Source organism: Falco punctatus, assembly GCF_963210335.1.
Source record: "Falco punctatus genome assembly, chromosome: 2".
NCBI classification, from domain to species: domain Eukaryota; kingdom Metazoa; phylum Chordata; class Aves; order Falconiformes; family Falconidae; genus Falco; species Falco punctatus.
Genome location: NC_137581.1, coordinates 92,706,220 through 92,728,992, shown reverse-complemented (window position 1 = coordinate 92,728,992; position 22,773 = coordinate 92,706,220). Strand labels below are relative to the sequence as shown.

The window sequence follows — 22,773 nt, the reverse complement described above, 5'->3', positions numbered from 1 at the left end:
CGCGCGAGAGGGAGGCGAGCGGAGGGCGCCGCCCTTCCCCGCGACGGGCGGAAGTGGCGTATGCGGAAGTAGCGGGGCGCCCCGGCTTCCGCGTACGGAGCCGCCGGCCCTTCGGCGCTGGGAGTGCCCGCTAACGGCCGAGCGCGGCTCCCGCCGCTCCTGCGCCATGTTACGCGGTCTGGGCAGCTGGTTGGGGCTGGAGCGGGCGGGCGAGGAGAGGCTGCTGCCGCCCGAGGAGAGGAGCAGCTCGGCCGAAGAGGAGGAGGAGGCGGAGGCGGGCGGGGAGCCGGCCGTGCAGGGCTCGGAGCAGGCGGAGCTGCAGGTGGACTCGGAGGCGCTGCTCAGCCAGGCCAAGGGGCTCGGCAGTGAGTGTCCCGCCGGGAGCGCGGGGCGGGGGCGGCCCGGCACCCTCAGCCCCGGGGCAGCCACGAGTAGCGCAGGGCAGCGACGGGGGAGGGGGGACTGGCTCGGCTAACGCACGTTTGGAGGTCAGAGTAGTTGCTAATGCTTATCGCTGGCGCTTAAACCGAAGCTGTAGTTGAGCTAAACAGTTACGGGTAGGTTGTAAGATGAGTTGAGCGTGTTTATTCCCAGTTCAACGGACGCAAAAGAACACCCGTTTTTTATCTAGATAGCAGCAGCTCCGATGTGGCTCGTACGGTGATGCAAAATGGGGAGCACAAGTTTATGAGGTGACCTAAGACTTTAAAAAAAGAAAAAAACCCAAACCTGATGCGTATCTTTTCAGATGTAAACGATAATTCAGCTTAGGTTAGCTGCTACAAAAGATTATCTCAGTGAAAAGTTTTAAAAGTTAGTGTTTCCTACCCTTTTCTGTTTTCACATGTCTTTGTTTTGCATCTCTTAAATCTTGTCTGTTAACTGCAGGCTATGGCATGCATAACTGCTGTGTATTTCACAAGATGGAGATCTTCATACAGATTGCACAGTCTTTTCCCCAGTTCTGAAACAATCCTACACAACTGATAAAGCTGGAGTTTTGGAAGTGACCTAATTCTCTAATTTCGTCTTCATTTCTCTGCAATTCACTGATTTGTTTTAAATAGCAGTTACTGGCAATGAGAAATGTTTGCTCAAGCTGCCAACAATTCTGTGTACTATTAAAGCATATTGCCTCACTGGAAATCAAAAAACATTTTAGAAGAACTTGGGAGTATAAAATATGAACCAACTAAATAGCTGAAAAGTGTTTCTTTCCGTTATCATCTTTTTCAGAATTATTACTAAAGGAACACCATTCCTTTGAGTATCTGTTTGGTTGTCACGGTGGGAGAAGTGATGTGTACATTTAGAGTAGGGTACTTCATGAATTGCTGTGGGGTTTCTGTGATTTATTTTTTTCATAGGAAGGTAATGGAGTTTGATTTTTGCTGAGCTCCTCTGTAATGAGGCAAGGCTGTAATTTGCTATAGGTAAAAATTCATTCTGGTTTACTTTAGTGAAATCTTAGATAAGAATTAATCCAAAGTACAGCTCCATACTAGTTGCTAGTGTTGTTTTTGGTTTTGGTTAATTTTACTGATGCTCTGAAATACTGGACCAATATCATCTGAAAGGTTATTCTGAGATGGTTCTTTACTATGGTTTGCCTTAGGCTATCCGGGCTGCAGCAGTTTATCTGTGTAGTTTCCTCAAATGTATGGTTGTTGTAAATAGATCCTAATCTGGTAGTCACTTTGATTGTTGAGGAGGGAAAAAGGACTTTGAATTTCAGGGGGAGAATAAATATTGACTGTTACAGATGTAAAGGTCCATCCCATAATTTGCTCTGGAAATGAGAATTTGGTTTAGTGATCCATGGATTCATTGTCTGTGACACCAGAGAAGATTGTGGTGGAAAGGCTTTTTTAATAAGGATTTGGACATCACTGTTTTAACACATGATAACTCTAGAAACTTCTGCGTGACTAGCAACCAGGGTGGCTGTGTGGAAAGACTTCCCTAGCACATAAAAAAGATTACTGGTAAAAACGAAGCCTGATATAATGTTATTTTTTGCTCATTATCACATTATTACAAAGTTCAGGAAAGTTTTTCATTGTGAACTACTAACAGAAGTATTGCTAGATACATATTCTTAGTACAGGCATAGATTTGTAAGAGAGAGGAAAAATTCCTTGGTCATTTGAAAGTGGAAGTGTTGTTTTCCACCACTATTTTTCTAAGGCTAAGTACCACCTCTTACTGAGGTTTTGTAAGTACCTTAGTTTGGAAGAATATTTGCCTGTGATGGGAATGAAAAGCATTTTTCTCTTCAAAGTGGTTACAGGACTGTCCAAAACCACTTTGCTTAACAATACCAAAATGCTGCTGGACAGCAAATGTTTTGGCAACTTTTGCACTTAAAACAATTGCATATGAGAAAGTTTCTGGGGATACATAAAATGACCAATAAAAGCTGGTAGGGAGGAAACAATCCAGTGGACTACTGCTTCCCCTACTGTCATAAGGGGGACAGTGTATGTGTCTATAGCTAAAGTGTAAAAAAGATCAGCATTTTTTTATTCAATGTGAAGCATGTGGTGGGTTGTAAAGCCTGATAACAAATGAAAGATACTAACAAGTAGTTGAAGAAAGTTTCATTGCCACTGTTCTGTGGCTTATACGTGGAAGTTACATATAAACTGGCTCGCTTAAGGGCTGGCTAGACCTCTGCATATTTTGGTACTGATTTAGTGATACCATAAAGAGGACAGTCAGTTTTTTCCAAAAGGTTACATGAGTGTTCCAGTGTAACTCATTCTACCAGTGACTAGCAACTGTGTGTTAAAACACTAACTTTTTTTGGTTTTGCTTGCTAAGGTTATTTCTTACATGTCTAACCCATAAGGAAACTGGAATTTTTGTGAGATGTTGAGAATGAAAGCGGTTTTTGTCTGTTTGAAACAGAAGTTCTGGGTTTTATTGAAACTCCCTTGTATAAAAGTCAGTTGATTTTTCTGGAATAACTGAAATATTCTTACCATCCCATATGCTTTGCATTCTTTCTAATGCCTCAAATATATCTTTGATAGTTACTATGCAGTTTAGATTCGCCATTACTACTTCTAACCCTAGAATTAAAATGGACTGTTTCAGTTGTGTGGGTCCTATAGGGGTCATCAACTCCAGCTGCCTGACCACTTCAGGGCTGACCAAAAGTTAAAGCATGTTGTTAACAGACTACTCTAATGCCGCATAAACACTTGACAGGCACGGGGCATCGACCACCTCTCTAGGAAGCCTGTGCCAAGGTTTGACCACCCTCTCAATACAGAAACATTTCCTAAGTCCAGTCTAAACCTCCCCTGGGGCAGCTATGAGCCATTCCCACATGTCCTACCACTGGATATCAGGGAGAAGAGGTTGCTTCTCAGCCTCCTTTTCTCCAAACTAGACAAGCCCAAATTCCTTAGCCACTTCTCACAGGACATGCTTTCCAGCCCTTTCACCAGCTTTGTTGTCTTCCTCTGGATGATTTGAGGACTTTTACATCCTTCATAAATTGTAGGGCCCAGAATACCCAAGGTGAGGCAGCACCAACACTGAATACATCGGGATAATCACCTCTTTTGACCAGCTAGTTATGCTGTGTTTGATGTACCCCAGGGTGTGGTTTGCTCTCTTGGCTGGCGGGACACGCTGCTGACTCATACTGAGCCTTGCTGTTGACCAGCAACCCCAGATCCCTTTCTGCAGGGCTACTGTCCAGTCACTCCTCTCCTAATTTATACTTCTGTCCAGCATTATGCTCTCCCTGGAGCAGAATCTGGCATTTATTCTTGTTAAATTTCATGCCATTGATGATTGCCCAATGCTCCCATCTATCTAGATGCCTCTGCAGTTAATATTATTCTATTTACTATGGCACTTAGCAACATTTTATCGTTGTGTATACTGTAACTGATATTACAGTCATAATACAACTCTTCAAGTGTATTAAAGTGCTTGTGACATCATATCATCTGAGAAATAAACGATCCCAATGTTGTTTTAAGATCCTTTGTCAATAAAGTGATACTTGATATTTCTAAAGGTTTGTGATATACATCTAAGATTGTTCTCCTTAATTAAAAATGAACAGCATGGTGCAACTGCCCATGCTATGTGGTTTTTTTCCTTGGCCACCTTTCTTCACTTCAGCACTGTTAATATAAAAAAATGCTAGTTAGTCTTTAGAAATACTTGTTACTGCTGTTCTGATACTGAACATATTCATCAAAATAAGCAATCGGGCCACAGTGCTTCTTATGGAGCTAAAAAAAAACACAATGCAAAATAGAACAGGACAGACATCACGAGCAAGCTTCTATCTTAAGACTATTGAAGGATTCTCAAATGTTACTTGCCTGAAATTTTTCACGCGCTTGCACCTTACTTCATGAGGCCTTATTGTGCATGTTGGTTTTCTTAAAAAAAAAAAAAAAAAAAAAGGTTCTTTTTAATACTGTTGCTAAAGTTACTTTCTTGCTTAATGTCTCAAAAATACTTAAATGAAATTAGGAAAGACACATTGCTTCAGAAAATTCATTGGAAAGCAATATTTCAAGGACCATTAGGAACGTTTAGTAAACAACGTTTGTGTATAGGTTTGAATTACAGAAAGTTGTGATCAAACATACAGTTTGATCACCATCACTAAAGAATATGAACTAGAAAGAGATAAATAGGATTTTAGGAGTTCTTTTTACGCCAGAAGCTGTGTTAAGTGATTTTGAAGACAGCTTTCAAGTAGGTATGCAAATCTATGAAGAGAAAGGAAAATAGATCTAGTAAGAGAACTGGATGTAAAGAGATCTTTTTTCTCTTCTCATCTGTGAAAGGTTACCTCTTCAATTTTGCCACTGCTGCCACAAAAAAGATATCGGAATCCGTTGCCGAAACAGCACAGACGATAAAGAAATCCGTAGAAGAAGGAAAAATTGACAGTATCATTGATAAGGTATTTTATTTCTAGATACTTCATCTGAAAGATCTGTTTGCTTACTGTTGTTGCAGTGTGGCAAATCTGGCATATAACATTTCTTTAAGCTGGCTTTAGGAATTACATATTTCAAGAGAAAGTATCTCCTGTCACGATAAATGATGTGACTGAAATGTTTATTCATGGTAGACACACCATAAATGGTCGCTCTGCTTTAGTCAGTACTGCACCTGTTTTCTGTTCCTTCATGATGTAGATACACGGGAGAAAAGCCAGAAGAGAGTATGAATAGAGTGCTGGCGTAGGAGTAAAGGCTGGAAAGATTACTAGAGACGGGCAGTTGGGGGATGCTGGGAGATGTGTGGGTTGAGTTTTTCCCCCAGTTTATTTAGGTGGAAAGAGGAATGCTATAGTTTGCATCTTACATGCATCTCTAAAGCAAGATTCAGGATTAGGTCAGCTTTGTAGATATTATGTACTAAGACCCTGAAAGCTATACAGGTACGGTTTCATAAGACCAGGTGAGTTAATGGAACTGCATACTACTGTGCTGTTCTTTCCCTCACCCTGACCCTGCCTCTTGTCCTCCCTGTTGCTGGCTGCCAGGTCCAGTTGAATAACTTCTGGAACAAGTGTTATTCCGGTGTTTTAAGTCACGAACTTGGCAGAAAGTAAAAATTAAAAAAAAAAAAAAAAAAAGGCAGCAATAAGTGCTATGTAGTGTTCTGTGTCTGTTGGCAAGCATAGCTTGGAAGGGGAAGGGAAAGGGAACTGGCCAAAAACAGCCCAGCTGTAGTGGGCCTGTGCATCCAGGAGCATCAGCCATGGGAGATGCAGCCAGACCCCTCTTCCTGCTTCTGTCTCTCAGACACCTTCAGGGGAGCTAGTGTTGCCTTTTTTTGTTCGTTTTAATACAATGAGATTCAATTTCTTGATATACTTAAATGTTCATGTTGTCTGCCAAATTAATCGTCGAATGGCACTTCCAAGTTTTTGTTATGATCAAATTTTCTCTCCAGATTTCATTAAATTTTTAGTGACAACTATCTATATATAATAGCAGAGTTACATCTCCTACAGTATATTAGAGCCTAATATAATTTTGATCCACATCAAAAAGCAAAAATCAAGAAAGAAGGTTATTTGGTATATTAAAGCTTTTTTCTTACACCATATGACTTACTTTATACCATAAATACTGAAATTCACATAACTTACAACCAGGAGGAACCACAATGATCTATTTGTATAACAGGCACGACAGTAGTTCTCTCACTGATGTTCATCTTAAACTGAAAAAGTGGCTTGTTGAAGGAAAATGTTGAAGGAAAAATAATGATTAGGAATTTATTAGGATTTAGCTTGAAGACTTGAATGCTTTTTGTTAACTTGTTAAGCCATAGACCTCACTGCTGTAAGTGGTTTATTCATTTCTAGCTTCATGCGGTTTTGCCTCTGCTTTCGACTGCAGAACATTTGCCATTGTTACTTCTAGATTATGGCATGCCAACTTCCGAGGCAGTTCTCAATTTGTCAATTCTAAATTCAATACAGGATCTTTCTGAACATAATTTTTGATGAAATTTTGTCAACAAAATAAATGGCAAAATTATTTTATTTCAGCTAAGTAGACATTCTGAATCATGCTTAAAAATTTGACAAATCCAGTTTACTGCAATGGATATATTTCTTGGGCTACTCTTGAAACATATTGTACGGCCAAGGGTATCTTTAAGCATTCAATGCTGTAATTTTTTTTAAGTGTTTAAATAAGTCTAAACAGTCAGTGTTGTCTGTATTTGATATGGTAAGGTGATAAGTGTATATGCATGGTAAGCTGATGATCAAATTATCAGCTAGGATTTTCCTTTTTTCTTTTTTTTTGGTCCCCTGAACTTGATAAAACTATAAATATAAGTTTGAAAGCATACACAATAGTTTAAACTTTTAAGGCAAAATCAAATGCTTCAGTAAAGGAAAAATGTGTGATTTACATTAAATGTCTTTAATTAACTTACAGAAAGGGCCACCAGGGATATAAGAATATGATTCCACAGTGTATTTGAAAGCATCTTTTGAGTGAACATGAAACAGTAAGAGTGAATTTTTGTTTATTGTGGTTCCCTAATTTTTATTTTAGACAATTATCGGAGATTTTCAGAAGGAACAGAAAAAATTTGTCCAAGAGCAGCAAACAAAAAAATCAGGTAATGTATGCTCTTTTTTTTGACAGTGCATACACTGCATAAGCTGAAACTTCCTGGAAACTGAGCTGTATCTAAACCTAATCTTTCAATAGTCTGTTTAATGAAACACATTATGGAAAAAATTAACATGTATTTTGGAACAGGAAGATATTTTTAAGTGAGGTTAGTGTTACATTATCTAGTTGGTTTAGATTTGTTTTTTTTAACCAAATTCAGCTTTATGAAATTAACTCAAAGGTCACAGTGCTAGCAAAGCTGATCTCTTATTGTCGTTTCGAATCTTAAGCCTGTATATTTATTGGAAACAGGCATGCTGATTTCTTCTGAGCTTTAGCAATTGTCACATTTTTGTAATGAAATGAAAAATGTGGGTTAGTGTTTGTACTATAGTATTTAATTAGTTGCTGTAGGAGTTGCTCTACTTACATTAGAGGCATAATTGCTCTTTTGCTTTCCCGTAAATCATTTGCTTTGTAATTATCTCTGATATAACTTTGAGTTCTCCACCCATGTGCTATTGACATCAGTGGATCTGTTTAGGACTTGAAAATAATCACTTGGGTTTTTATGTTGCCTTTCATGATTGGCTTTTATTTCTTTTAATGTGTTGCCTGAATGCAATAATTTCTGACAGTGAATAATGAGTGGCTCTATTGTTAATCTTGAAAATTAGCTGGTTTTAAATGGATCATGATGAAATTTTTCGTACTCTCTGCAGTTAGTATGTTAGTCTGGTTTCTTCTTGCAAGACTGCTGATGTGATTGCATTGTCTGTATTTCTGTCTTTATTTCTCTGTTAGTAAACTTTAGCATCTGTTAGTATATTTGTACAAGTTTCATGAAAATAGGTAGCTAGATTGAAGAAAGAAGTAACAGATGGCCCATTAGCATCAGATGTGAATCCATGTTAGTGAAAGATCCTGCTGATGTCAGGTGGATAGCCAAATAAGCATTGTTTGTTAGAGTGCACAAGAATTATTTGTTAACTGTTACAGATGCAGCATAATGTCTCTGTAGGCTGAATTTGCATTGGCGGTGAAGAGATTAATAGATTTCTATACATCAGCAATATTTCATTTTCCTCTATGTACAGCCTATGGAACTATTTTGGAAGTATTTGTAAATATATAAATCAGCTGAACTTAAGTATGCTTATTCAGTGTATAATGTCTTGTAATTTATAATAAATTTATAACTTATTTTTCTCTTCATTAAAGAATTAGTGCCTTCAGGGTGTTAGAAAATTAACACATTAGTAAATTATTTTGAAAACTTAATTTAGACAAAGTTTACATGTTTAAAGTGAATCTAGAAATTTCTATTTGCAGGCAGCTTAACCAGTTATACAGCATTACTTCAGTAACTAAACTAAGAGGCATGACATTTTGACTGGTGCACACTGCAAAGAAATCCCCACACGTTTCGTTTTACAATAACAGAGATCAGCAACTTTTTTTTTTTTTTTTTTTTGTTAAAACCTCTGATAAACAAACATCCACTCCTAGAGTTTCTCTCTTAAGCCATGAGCTTAGTTTAGGGAAAAGGAACAATAGGTTTACTGATGTAAGTCTGCTTATTTCTATGACATTATATGATACTTTATGTAAGGTGTTCGTTGTTGGGGTTTTTTATAAAAAAAACTAATATGCATGCAATTATTTTCCTCCTTTCAATAACAGAATTAGCAGTGCCTCCCTGGGTAGACAGCAATGAAGAAGAGACAATTCAGCAACAAATACTGGCCTTATCAGCAGTAAGCATTTAGTTTCTTGTAGATTTGAATTTTTTCTGTTGGAGATGTTAAAATTTCCTTCTTTTCCCCCAAAGTAAGTTTGGCTGGCATTATTATATATTTTCAATATACTTTTTTAGTGTGCCTGTCACTGCACTGATCCTGTGCAAAAGTAGCTCTTCCATTATCAACTTGAGCCAAAATAGATCTCCAATACCTTTTTCCTTTTTATAAAGGCTTTACAGCTTTGTGGGAGGTGGAATTGTCTTGCTGGTCTTGTGTGTGAAATAAGATATCTTTTTTCCATAAATGTGTTCTTCAAAGGATAGACGAAATTTTCTGCGGGATCCTCCAGCAGGTGTGCAGTTTAATTTTGACTTTGATCAAATGTACCCTGTTGCAATGGTGATGTTACAAGAAGATGAACTTCTTAATAGGATGAGGTTTGATCTTGTTCCCAAACAGTAAGTAATTTCTGCAGGTAACTTATGTATCATTGTACTTTCAATATAGCTGTAAATATTTGTAAATCACTCCTTTTTCTTTCACATGCTTCAATTCCTTTATATACTCCTCTGTATGTATTTTGTATCTGCTAATTTCGAGTGCATGAAATGTGGCATGTGCATTGCAGTTTAGCAGTTGGAAGAGATAACAGCAGTAGATGTTAGACATTCAGAACTAATAAGGACCTGTTGACTTAAGTATGGGAAAGGCCTTACGTTTTTCCATGTCCAGCATGCTAAATTACTTGAAAATCTTTTTCCCAAACAAAGGTAAATGCAGCAACAAAAATGTTCAGAGTTGTTGGTGTAACTGACACCTCAAAAAGGTTATCGGAGATGGTCAGAGCCCGCCACTTCCCCCGCCCCCTGGAGAAACAGTAAAAGAATGGATCATGAAACAGCAATGATGCAAGCAAGAAAAACTGATTTTGGACAGGCAATGGGAAAAGCTCATGTGTTGTGACTGCCTTCCTTCTAGTGGACCTAATTAAAAGGTCCATAAGGTCTTTGTCCCAGCAGTTATGGCCTGTTCCAGCATGGCTTCTTGATCCCAGCTTTATTCCAGTGCTATTCTCCTTTGTTGTCCAGTCCCAGACTCTGCTCCTAAAGCTTAAGATTCTCATTAAGTAGGAGGTCCCAAATTAGTCCTCCTTTTCTACACATGGAAACAAGAAAGAAAACATCTTTCTTGGTGATTTTTTTTCTCTCTCAAATTTCCTCCTTTTATTAATGTTCCCAGCTCCTCATTTTATTTACCCTCTTTCATGCTGTTCTTTGCTGCTGTCAGTCCTAAAGCTCTGTGTGTATTCTACGTCTTCATCAGATCTGTCTCTGATGCTCTGTCTTCAGCCTTTGGTCAAGCTGTCCTTGCCTGTTGTACCACATTGCTTAATAGGGTTGGGGTTTTTTCCTGTTCCTGGTCTCAGTAGTCACGGTTTTGCCTGAAGGGGCAAGAAGGTAACTTCACTCTCTTACTTTGTTCCTTCCTTCTTGACCTATACACCCTCCTTCTCATGGGTCTTGCCATTTCTGTCTTCTGTTACCTCTGGGTTAAAGTTAGGTCTTTTCTTGTTTGCTGGGGAATTACCAGGGGGAAATGCTACCTAAGAAATGGAATAGTCTCCCACTTATAAAAGCTGGTTGTTTCCAAAATGGCAGTTTATAGTTACTAAAGGTCTTGTAGACATGCTGAAAGGTGTGTGCGGATAGTGAAACAGTTCTGCTGTATTCTGCCTATAGATCAAAGATGTTCCATTTCCACCTTGAGGTCTAGGGAAGATGTAGATGAATGTAGTTTGATAATGATAGACTGTTGGGTTTAGAGAGGAAGTGAACAGGGTTATTTGGCTTGTTTGGTTTGTTTACGTGATTTGGCAAGAGAGATGGAACAGCATAATACTTTCCCAAGTTATGTATTGCTGCATGCTGTCAAGCTTTTTCTAAAGTCACAATATTATTATTATATATTCAGGTCTATTATAACTGTCTTGTAATAGATCAAGAACTTCTACAATGATGGATTTTTTTAAACTGTTGTTACTATCGCAAATTTCTTTTTAAGTTTTTATGTAAATGGCAGCTATGTCTACTCCTTCCCTCTGCATATTTAATTTCACTTCATTGCTAGATGGTAAAAGGAACCATATTTCCAAATGTAGTAATCAAAATCTGTTCTCTCTAGCATAAAAGAGGAGGTGTTCTGGAGAAATTATTTCTACAGGGTGTCCCTAATTAAACAGTCTGCACAGCTCACCGCACTTGCAGCTCAACAGCAAGCAGTAGGAAAAGAAGAGAACAAAGGCAGAGAAGAGGATAGTCAACTGAAAGGTATGGAAAGGATTTGTTTTAGCACAGCTCATGAAGTTAGTGTCATACATACTGACTGTATACATCAGATTACATCAAAATTTCATCCTGGATTTCCTATTAAATCAGGGCTTCTCTCACCATACTTGGTGTTTGACCAGGTTGGGGAAGAGGAGGCTCCTAGTGTTTTTAAGCCATTTTCCAATTCCTGCCAACTTTGTCAGAAGAGTGGAGATGTCAAGAGATGATATTTTTTACTTGGTTTATAACAACTCAAGATCCCTGGTTGCCTCTGGTGTGCTTTTTTGACTTGTCAGAAAGAAGTAGGAGGTACCTTTCGTTAACCTGATAAGACAACAGGTACTAGCCAGCCCACCCAGCTGGCATATGGTTTGCTCTTGCTTTTGCTTAGGCCTCAGACCAAACGGAAGTCGGTGAGTGATATGGGTGTAGAATTACTGTAGTGGTGGAGGCACACACACATGCAGGACATGGAAAGGCCCTCAATGTGTTATAGAAATGGAGGAAGATGGGGACCAGGAGACTACTTGGGATTCAACTTTGAGATGAAAAACTGCTTCAATGTAGGTACCTTCAGTTGTATTTATCAGTTTATATAGATGGTTCTTGCTGACCCTCTTAGCAATCATGAGTGTCTTTATCTGCATGGAAACAAATTCTGCAAGCAGGAATTTATGGAGCTTAAAGAGTATAAAGCAGTTACTGGCAAAGACACAGAAGATAACTAGTAGCTCATTAAATCTTAGTTTAAGCTAGGTACACTCACCAACCCCTGGTAAGACACCTGAAGAATCTTGGCAGGCTGGGTACACATTAGGCAGAAGGAGAAAGCTTTTGCTGCACCTGGGAACAGATTCTCATACCCCCAGCACCAATAAATCGTCATCATCTATGAAATCCATTAATGCTCATGTCCTGTTGACACTGCTGGCCTGACTGACAGCCAACTGATCATTGCCAAGCTAGCTTCTTTTTCCCCCCTTCAAATATAATATCTTTCCATACTGGTATTTTTCCTCTTGAGTCCTTGCACTGCTAGTGATCCCATCTTTCTAATCCTACCTCAGTTTCTACTTTCACCTTTCTTATCTTTTTACAGACTTTCTCACAAGTCTCTTGCGCAATTTGGTAATTTTCTGCACAGTCTAAGCTAAGGTTACTCAGCTGGACCTTGGCTTGTTGAACACAGGCAGCTGATCCTTGGGGTGAAGGGGAAGTTACAAAGGGAATTTGAGAGCCAGGCTTGCATGTTGCATAGATGTTACCTTTTCACAAGGACTGTAGTAGTTTTGTGGGTATTTTTTTTTTTTGCATGTGCCTTTGCTGTCAGTTTGTCTCATACAGAGCGCACGTGTGTTAGCATGGGCAAGGTCCCCATCTAGAATGAGCAAAGTAGTTTTCTCTGAGTTAAAAATCCAAGGAATGCTGACAGGACAGGTCACTACAGAATGTACTGCAGACCAAGAGGCACCAATTCTGATATCTTTTATCCGGGACAGTTGTCTGCTGTCCCAATGGGCTATATAGAAGTCAAACGCTGCAGCATGTCCTCGTGTTGAAGAGCATGCTGTCAATCATAGAAACACTATTCATGCTATTTCAGGCTTTGTAAACTTAAAAAAAATTTAAAAATCAAGGCCTCACTTGAGGATATGATGTGGAGCACAGAGGAGATCTAGGCCAAATCTATGCAAAATGACCACAGGCCACATGTACTCCAGAGGATGCTAACCTCTGAGGAGAGTAACTACTGCCAGCACACACCTGGTCTGTAGGGAGCGAGGTTCCCTCCCTGGGAAGACTGATAATGACAGTATGGAAATAGCCCCATGTGTTTACTGTAAGGATGTAATTCTTTTGCTCATAGTATAAAATATGTGGAGGTTAAAAATGACAGTTTTGAGAACTACATGATAGTGCATCTTTCTACTGTATTTGTAGTTTTGTAAGCATGTTCTTTTCTCTCCATAGAAACAGAAAAGCAATAAAGAAAATGTTGATTATATGAGGAAACAACTGATTGGTTCTATGGAAACTGAGACTTAATTGGGTTTTTTCTCATATGAAAAAGCTACTCTTAAATGCCCTGCACTAACTGTTTCATCATAACAGAAAGCTTTTATCTGTACCTTTCAGTATAGACTGTATTTAGTCTCATTTGTTCATGTCATAGCACTTCTACACTCCCACCATATTCAGCTCCCATTTTTGTCATTTTCTGTGAGCAGATTGTTTACTGTTACCCTGTGCAGGTGCCATCAACTCACGAGATTTTCATAATTTCATAAACTTTTGCACCTAACTGGCATCTAAATGCATTTATCTCATTTTATTTATTTATTTATTGTTGTGATTTTTTTAATCATTCTTGGATTTCTGGATTATTTTTTTTTTAATTACACCAACTGATAGGATTTTATTATAGACTATTACAAGCAGGGACTGTCTTCTCTGTTTTCTGTAGTGGCTCACAATAGAACTTTGAGTATTGGATCCTTTCATTTGCTACTGCATTTAGTCCTTTGTATAGAGGAAAAGGTTGCATTTGGAAAGATTAAAAATATACATTTTGCCAAAAGATATTTTCTTCGCTGTTGTTTATAAGCATAATTTCTGAGAAGTCTGTTTACTATCAGTATGCTTCCCCTTTCCACTGAACTTTTTATTTGATTTCTGTTTCTGCACTTCATTGCTTCAGTAAACCAATTTCAGAAAAAAAAGAAAGCTGCTGCTGTTGTGGCTGACTGGCTAGTCAAATAGAAGTTACTCTATCATTAATTACAGTGCTGAAGGTTTCCTTTATGCAAGCTAAACATGTAGTTAAATAGGCAGTCTTAAACTGTAAGTTCCTAGAGCAACCTCCTTTTTTTTTTTTTTTTTTCCTAACAGTAGAGTACTCACATTTTCGAAACTGTGGCTGCTTGAATTGAAGTGTCTCAATGCTACAGGTGGCAGCTGACCCTTTTTAACACCAAACCTATTATCTTTGAGTCATCCAAACCCTTGAAAATTGCAGAAGAGAAACTTGCTGTGTAATACCCAAAGAGTTATTCTAGTAGAATTACCATTCTGACTGAAAACAAAACATTTTAATTTAATAAACAAAAACAAAACAAAAAAGCAGCACTCTCTTTAGATGTGTTATGGATCTCAGACAATTCAGAAGACCAGTATAGGTTATGCAGGTAGATTTACTTCCTAATGACTGTGGATTTTGTAACAGCAAAGATACATTTACCTAACTGTAGACAATACGGTTTTTGTTTGATTTGAAAATGGCATAGATTGGGAAGCTTTGGATCGTCTGTGTTATTTTTTATTTAAATAACCTTTTTGAAGGTTGGATTCCCTAATTGGAAGCGAAAACGGGAAGTAATTGCCTGTTGGTTACTCTTCATAATGTCCAGAGTTTCTTCTTAAAGCTGACTATCTATAAAACAGAATTAATTACCTTCCATTTTTATCTCTCTGTCTCCTCCTTTTCTGTTTCAGAATGTTAGTGTGTTTGATGTTGTGTTAAAGGGAATGGAGTAATTTAGCAGAAAATACACCCACCCCCCACCTTCCAGCTGTCCTCACCAGTGTGGGAGGTTGTGTGCAGCTAGCTTTAAATTGTAGGTGATGTCCAATTTACCACTATCAGTCCAGTCACATTTAATATGTATATTAAACTACCACAGGTCTGGATACACCGATGGCAGTCGGCACTGCCAGGCCCGCCGTGCTAATGCGCTAGCATGGCCACACTCTAGGGCAGGGGTCCTCAAACTCTTTAACCAGGGGGCCGGCGCGCGGATGCAGTGGCAGGCCGACATCTGCGGCTGCTTGGTTCCCCCCCCCAACCCCCGGTGGGGGGGTCTGTAAATACCAGGGGCCGGATTGAGGACCCTGGGGGGCCGTATCCTGCCCGCGGGCCGTAGTTTGAGGACCTCTGCTCTAGGGTTTGGTCACATTCAATGAGAAACTGCGGTGACCAGCTACTTAACAGTGCAGTTTTATTTGTGCAACAGATATACAGGTTCTTGGATTGCAGGTGATGGTGACTGTTTGCAAAAAGGCACATGCAAAGAAAATGTTATAAAGTATAAAACATGTGGAAAAGTTAAAAGCAATATAGCCTGGCTACAAATATTAAAAAGTAACTCTCTAGAGAGATTTCTAAGTCTCCCGAAGAAGTACTTAGTTTAAGTCTCACCCAAGGTGTCCAGGGTGGGGGAAGAAAGGCTCAGCCCGTCAGCTGGTCCCAGGAGTCTGTCTCGGTGGTGTCTTCCCCACTTGTCGCCTCATTCATTCACTCTTTATACTTCTCTTTACTCCCAGGTGGAGCTTGAGTGACTCTAATCATACATTCCTTTATTATGATTGGTGTAAAGTTCTCTCGCTTTCATTTAAAGAGACAGTTAATTTTAAATTCACTACGCATGCTCCCCAAGCGGGGGATCCGCTCTCTTCGGGGGGGCCATTTGAGTAGGAGGTCACGATCTCCCACTACCACAATTATTTTACCCTGGCATCCTTGAGCTTTATCTCTTCAGCAGTTTGTTTTCTTTTAGCAGTTAGCATGTCCTTGCCTGAAGGCTTTGAAGCGCTGAGCGGGCCTAGTTCCCAACCTCCTCTCACAGATAATGAGGCTCTTGCTTGGTCTTCGCCGCAGTTGTTGACCCAGCAACAGGCATCTTCTCGTATATCTTCCATTTAGCAGCCGCTATGCAGCTTATCAGCTGTGTGTGCCATCAAGTTCCCATTCCTGCAGGGAGCACAACAGAGCCTGGCCGTGGGGTCTCCACTCCACCCTCCACTGCTCGTCCAGGATAGCGGGTTGTGTGGCTTAGGGAGCTGTGGTGATGCAGATTCTGTGCATGCCAACCGTCCTGAAGGTGATAGCTGTGTTTTACCCTGAAACGCTTTCTGTAATACTACGCTTCTGTTAGGACCCAATTTTTCTCTAATTACCCATCCCCCCACCCCCCCCACCCCGCCCCCAAGGTGATTTTCCCACAGATGTGAAAGGAGAAAAGGAACAAATGGAAAACGTTCCATGTTAGAGTGTAGAGATTGTATAAGATCTGTAACAAAATGCCAAATTCTAGTCCTCTTCAAGGTATTAGTAGCTATTTACTTGGGAATGAAGTTACCTCGGGGGCAGAGAGCACACTAGCAGTAGAGGAGATGATGCCAGGCTAGATCCAGAACAGTGCTTATGGCATGCTGGTCACCTCAGACTGGTGCACGGCCCAGTGCAGAGCTGCAATGCTGCTGCTGCATGACAGCAGCAGATGGAGCTTGAGGCACCTCTGTTGCGTGGTGCTTTGGGCGCTCAGTGCTGAACAGCAAAGAGTTGGTGCTATGTTCTACAGCCTTCCAGAGCAGGGAGGGAGTGCTGGAGCCTCTGGCTGTGGTGCTGGGTGTAGTAACAGATCCTCTGAAGATCGGGAAGTGGAAGGAAGAGAGATGGGACAGAGCAGTAAGCATTGAGTAGATAAGCTGTATAAGCAGTGACAGCTACCCGTTAGGGAATTCTTTTAATTGGAACTGATCTTAATTTTAAAAAATTAAACCTGAAAAAATTCCCCTTCCAGAAATTGCTGAGTAAACAAGAGAGGTCCACCTGGGCGTACTGCAGTAAGCAGAGCTGCAAGCTCAGAGCTGCTTTGCATGTTTGAACAAATAGAACTGCTAAGCAAGCACTCCGTCACTACCACAACATGCCCTGTATATTAATTGTTCTTGCAGCCACCTGACTTTTCATTGTGACTCCTCAACCCTGCTAGCTGGACGAGGAAGAAAGCTGAGCTATTCCTTTACCTGCCAAGGAAAAGATCTGTCCTTGCTTGTAAACAATTGTCTTCCTAGCACCATGCTACTAAATACAGAGTGCACAGCGATTTTTCTTAGGAAGTTGAGAACAGCTTCTAGGGTTTTATGTTATTCAGTGACTTCCTTTGCCTGTGTGAAAGAAGCTGCGAAGCACTTCTTGGGTGTGTTTAGGGGTGTGTGTACAGGTGTAGTCTGATATACCAAAGAGCTAACTAGTGGCAATGTCAGTAGTAGTTGGGTACAACCAGGGAAGTCTGGAACTTCTGTGATAGGCAGTAACTAGATTTCATGACCCAAGTCTACACTTCTGTAACCTTAAAGATCTTGTGACGTGCTGCAATCTGTAAGTGTTTTATAGAAGACGTTCTTTCAGGTATCTAGCTGTTCCTATTTACATAGTTCTTTGGATCGTTTTGAGGGGCAGAGGTGTTCTTGTGATTTAACTTTGGAGTCATAATGAGGAAATTATTTGCTAGATTTACCTTACTTAAGAATAGAAAATTGTTTCTCTTCTGTTTTGTTGTTGCAAATGCTTTACTGTGGCTGAATTGAGCCTTTAACTACCAGACTCCTTAAAATATAATACTTCCTTCTACATGTAATAGCTATGCAGATTAAATGAGACCTTTATGTATTTAAATGTAACCTAACTCTTATTTCCTTCTTGATAGAAACAGTACGGCCAAAAACACCACCTGTTACAATAAAGCCTCAAATAAAATCTCAAGAGGTAAAAACGCTGTTATATTTTATCTGGTATTTAGTATGTGAAACTTTTACTTAAAGAGGTAGTTGTGTATCCTTTTGCGTAAGCTGTGCTATGAAACCATAATAATATAATAACTGACAGTTCTAACCTGCTGCTCTACTGCTGTTATATTAATTTTCAGTGCATACACTTTAAACTCATTTTCAGTAGAAGAAACAGTAGTTTATCTGAAGAATACTTTCAGTAGTATCCTGCACATTATCAGAAAACGTTTTTACTCTGAGGAGTGACATTTCCAAAATGTTTGGAGTAGAAGGTTTGCATTGTATTTAGATACGAGGGTTACCCTCATAAAAAAATATTCATGTGCCATGTTCTGTCCAACTCTTCAGCAATTGACAGGATTAAGTATAGGAACTCTAAATGATGCATTGCAATAGCAACGTTATTTTATTGCAACGGCAAGAATTCTCCTTGATACTGTAAAAACCTGTAACTTAGACACGTGATGACCCTTGTTCGTTTCTGGATTGTGAAATCAGTGCCAGAGAACACTCTTGGCAGACACAGAGCTGTGCATTTATTTGCCAGTAGCAGTGGAGCAAAGCTAGAAAGATTTCCAAAGAACAGTCCTCTTTTAATCTCATTTGTGTGTAGAAAACTGTTACTGAATTGTGGTCAAAATTTAATATTAGTCTCAGGTACTGTTCTAAACTACTTAGGAGTTTATTATTGTTTCTGAAGATTACAAAAACAGAATTAAAGTTTTTAAGAGAGCACAAAAAGGAGCCTAGGATGAAAAGCAGGTCATTTTTCAGCACAGCTATCTTAACAGTTTTGTCTGTAGAAAAATTGTCTTAAAGAAAAATAACCCATAAAGAAAAGTAATTGTCAGAGTAATGCATTTGGTTTGGGTTTTTGCTGACTATTTAAAAGGCAGGCAGTCACATGAGTGGAAGTGGTGGCATTTTTTTCCCCCTTTTTGGATATGCTTATACAAAACTGTCTTACTGCAGGATGAGGAAGAGATTTCCACAAGTCCAGGTGTATCAGAATTCGTGAGTGATGCTTTTGATGCCTGTAATCTGAATCAGGAAGACCTAAGGAAAGAAATGGAACAACTGGTGCTAGACAAAAAGAAAGAAGAGACTTCAGTAGTAGAAGGTAAAGCTATTATTACTGTGTCTTAAATACAGCAATTCTAAGATAGGTTGATTGAAAAAAAAATTAATTCAATTTAGGAAAGTAGATTTGTGATAGTTTTACAAAGCGTATGAAGTGACCTGCAATGAAATGCTGCAGAAGTTAATGATAATTCTCATCACAGTAAAACACATCTTGTACACAATGGTAGCTATGAGGAGTTTAAATCCAAAGAACCTAACAGTTTTTAGGTGGCTCTCACTCTCTTATGAAACTGACAGTGGAGTATTTTTTTTCTACCTCCTCCTTTGCCTGCCTTCTCTTTCATAGTTCTTTATGTGTACAAATTTTTCTTTGTTTAATTGAAAAGTACATTATTTGAAAGTCAGGCTACATTTTCTTTTTGTGACACCAGCTAGAAAGGCAGTATTCGCATCAGACTCCGAGCTTCCAAATGCCTCTGCTGTAAAAAGTTTACATGCATTTGAACAGTTAAAATTTAACAAATAGCTTTGAGGATGATGAGAAGAATTAAAGTAGGGCTTACACTTAAACTAATTCAAAAGAACTAATACCAGTGTAAAAAGCATAAAAACAATCTGTGATGATGTGACTCTGGCTATACACAATGAACAATTTACTGTGAAGCCACTTGTATATGTAGGTGCTTCTCATAATTTATTTTACAATGTGTTTTGCATGTTGCTGAATCCTTGTTTTCTGAAATTGTTATTGTTTTTCCAATACATAGCCAAACTTGAGGAATTCTAATATATAATATCAGTTCTTTGCATCTAGCTTTTTGATAGAAGTGTTTCAGTAAGTCATTAACGTGTAATTTGTTCAGAAAAATCTCAGCTGGCCTTAGTGACTTAGACTATGGAATTACATCTTCATATCCAGGCTGAAGTGCTAACCAACATGTAACACATCAAACACCCGTCTCCTCCCACATACTCTTGCATATGATAGGTAGAGCTAATTAAAACAGAGATTAACACAGGAATGCCTTCTGACTAATTCTTTGCCCTGAAGCATGAAATATGATTACCTTTAACACTGATTAAATGAGCTTGCCTAGATAGAAATGTCAGTGAGGAGAATACCTGCTGCTTTTTTTAAATTATCCATGGTATTTGGTCTTGATATCTCCCCACCCACCCCAGTATATCCAACAAACTTATGAACTTCATATTTTTCCAGAAATCTAAAAGTAAAAAGGGAGATTCAGTTGATTGTAGATGGAAAGACTGCAGGAAATGAGCTTGCAAAGTGATGCTTGTTACAACTAAGCTGCATATTTGCTTTTTATATTGTAGTACACACATAAGATTATAGTCATATATTAATTCCTATCTGTGGTCAACAAGAATATGAATTCTGATCCTGAAGTTTCTTTAGTGTTTAAGGAGAATCGTCCATAAAGTTTTGGGGATATAAGAGAGATTCTGTGCAAATTCATCTAGTTTTATAACAATACGCAGCATTCTACATTACTAAGTTTGTTCCTACACACTATCATTTATCTTTTGTAGAAGAAACTGCTGATTGGGAAAAGGAATTACAACAAGAGCTTCAAGAGTATGAGGTGGTGACAGAGTCAGAAAAACGTGATGAAAACTGGGATAAAGAAATAGAAGAAATGCTGCAGGAAGAAAATTAAGCATTTTCAAAATCACTATAACCCTAAGTTTTTTCTGAGGACTGACATGGATTTCTGCTTTCATATTTTGCTTACAAAAGATCTTCAAAAGACATAAAAAAATCTAAAATCATTATAATTCCATATCGGGATACAACCAGTATTTCTGTTCTTTATATGAGCAGTTTCTGAACTTCTACATTCTTCAAAAGAAGAAAAAAAAAAAAAAAGACAGACACTGCAGTTTATATATCATAATTAAAAGTGATAACATTATTATATGAAGCAGCAGTTTAGTTTGAGGCTTTTTTGGATGGTCAAGAAGCTCTACAAAGAGATTCTAAATCTAAAATCTCAGTTTGTATTGTCTACAACTTTGGGATGTAAAAATGGATGTTGTAAGTAACTTAGTCCTTAAAAATAACTCATCACATTTGCACTCTGATCCCTGTATAATCTGTAAATGTGTACTATTAAGGTACTTGTAGCTAGTATCTTTCATGTGTATTTAATTTCCTTAATGTATGTAGCCAAAGAATTTTTAGAAACCCCTATTGAATAACTGCTGATAATTTGTTAAAAAAATAGTCAATCAGACTTCAAAAGAATTACTGATTAATTATTGGTCAGATATGATTAACTGACAAACATTAAAACATTTAAATAAGAACAGTTATTAACTGTTTGAATTAAACTGTTGGTTTTGTTAAATCATCAAGATGCTGCCTTTCCGTTTAATTTTGCTGAGTAAGAGTAAATTAAAAGTTTCTCTTTCCTTTAAGTGCTGAAACATTTATGTAAAATCTTTGACTGGTTTGGTTATCTTTATTAAATACTGTAGATATGTATAAAACTGGCTCATTTATTTGGCAGGAGGGCAGAGTGAGGGGCAAACGTATTTCAGACTTACACAGATTTCTGAAATATACTTTGTCATTGTGCTTAAGACATGGAATTTAAATAAAAGTTTTCTTTAATTTTTTTTTTATTCTTCTTATGCATCTGGATGTTTCCTGTAGTTCTAGCATTAAGTCAGTATCCTTATGTATATAAATGAAAATTTGATGTTCTGTTTGTCATCTATTTCATAAACTTCTGTGACAAAACATACGTGAAATTCCAAATACGAAGGAAAACTGGTAAAATGAAGTAGGTAGGAGCCATTAAGCACAATTGAATTATAGGCATGTTACATACAGTAAGATCTGTCTTAATGACATAATTTTGCAGAAGACTTTTGTAAGGAGACTGAAAAGATTATAGCTGTAATTACTGAGCCAGTGTTCATCCTGTAGGAACTGAAAAGAAGTAAGTAGTTTTAACTGCTGTTACTGTAAGAAAGGACTATTTAAAATTGTCTCTACTAGGAACTTGGACAGAAACCCCTCCTGTATTTCTCATAATGGAAAATCAATTGTTTTAAACCTGCATAAATTTGGCTTCTCAAATTAGTTTATTACCACACATTTTTCTCAACTACAAATCTTCTTAAGCACGATTTGTATTGTTATAGTGTTTTTCACTATTAGTTAACAGATGGAAGATAAGTCGTGGTTAAATGAGGTACTTCAGGAGCTTTTTGTATCTGGGATTAATTAAAGGCCACAAAAGTTAAATCTGTTACGCTCATAAAAATCAGACGATTCAAAACTTAATGTTTACTCTTGACAAATACAATTGCTCACAGATTTAATCTGGAGATACTAGGATCTGTCTACTGTAAAGTTTGACACAGCACCTTCTAAACAGACAGGTGGTTCTATTCTGATAGTAGCAAATCTTCCCTGGGTGACTAAGAGCTCAAAATCACTGTGTTAAATGTCCACTTTCTTAAAATCCAGCCTGATCATTCCTCATGTTTTCAGATACATGAGGGCTAATTTGCATGGGCTTTGCAACATCAGGCCTCATGTTTCTTTTCATGTAAGTGTAGTCTGAATAATGGTTATAGATACTAAACTCCATCTCATAAAAAACTGCTCCTACATATAAAACCTTAGTTTTCCAAGTCTCATGAAAAGCAAGTATGTAAAAAAAAAAAAACAAAAAACAAAAAAAAACCACAACCCATTATCTAAATTTGCATTTTAAAAGGCAGTGATCTAGCAAGCTGAATCTGATTTGGAGCTCTGGTATTTAAAGTCTCTTATAAAAAATCATGCTAATATTTTCAAATCTGCATAGCTGGTTTTAACCTGGAAAACTGAAATAAGTTTTCTGTAATCCTGCAGTTTTCAGGACTGGCCCATGCTTTTCATTTAGGTTA

The 22,773-nt window shown here is 38.3% G+C and overlaps 1 protein-coding gene across 1 annotated transcript; it reads left to right on the top strand.

Annotated features, from left to right (window-relative positions):
- Positions 1 to 53: 53 nt before the first annotated feature.
- Positions 54 to 21,495, top strand: SYAP1 (synapse associated protein 1). Its single transcript, XM_080377163.1, has 9 exons — positions 54 to 365; positions 4,824 to 4,942; positions 7,065 to 7,131; positions 8,811 to 8,884; positions 9,188 to 9,327; positions 11,051 to 11,196; positions 17,685 to 17,743; positions 18,739 to 18,886; positions 20,401 to 21,495. The coding sequence occupies exons 1-9, from the start codon at positions 167 to 169 to the stop codon at positions 20,526 to 20,528; spliced, it is 1,080 nt and encodes a 359-aa protein (XP_080233289.1). The 5' UTR covers positions 54 to 166; the 3' UTR covers positions 20,529 to 21,495.
- The last annotated feature ends 1,278 nt before the right edge of the window (positions 21,496 to 22,773 follow it).

Coding starts and splice junctions, on each gene's coding strand:
- SYAP1 (XM_080377163.1), top strand. CDS start 167: ATGTTACGCGGTCTGGGCAGCTGGTTGGGGCTGGAGCGGGCGGGCGAG. Junction 8,885..9,187: donor AAATACTGGCCTTATCAGCA/GTAAGCATTTAG, acceptor TGTTCTTCAAAG/GATAGACGAAATTTTCTGCG. Junction 11,197..17,684: donor AGAGGATAGTCAACTGAAAG/GTATGGAAAGGA, acceptor CCTTCTTGATAG/AAACAGTACGGCCAAAAACA.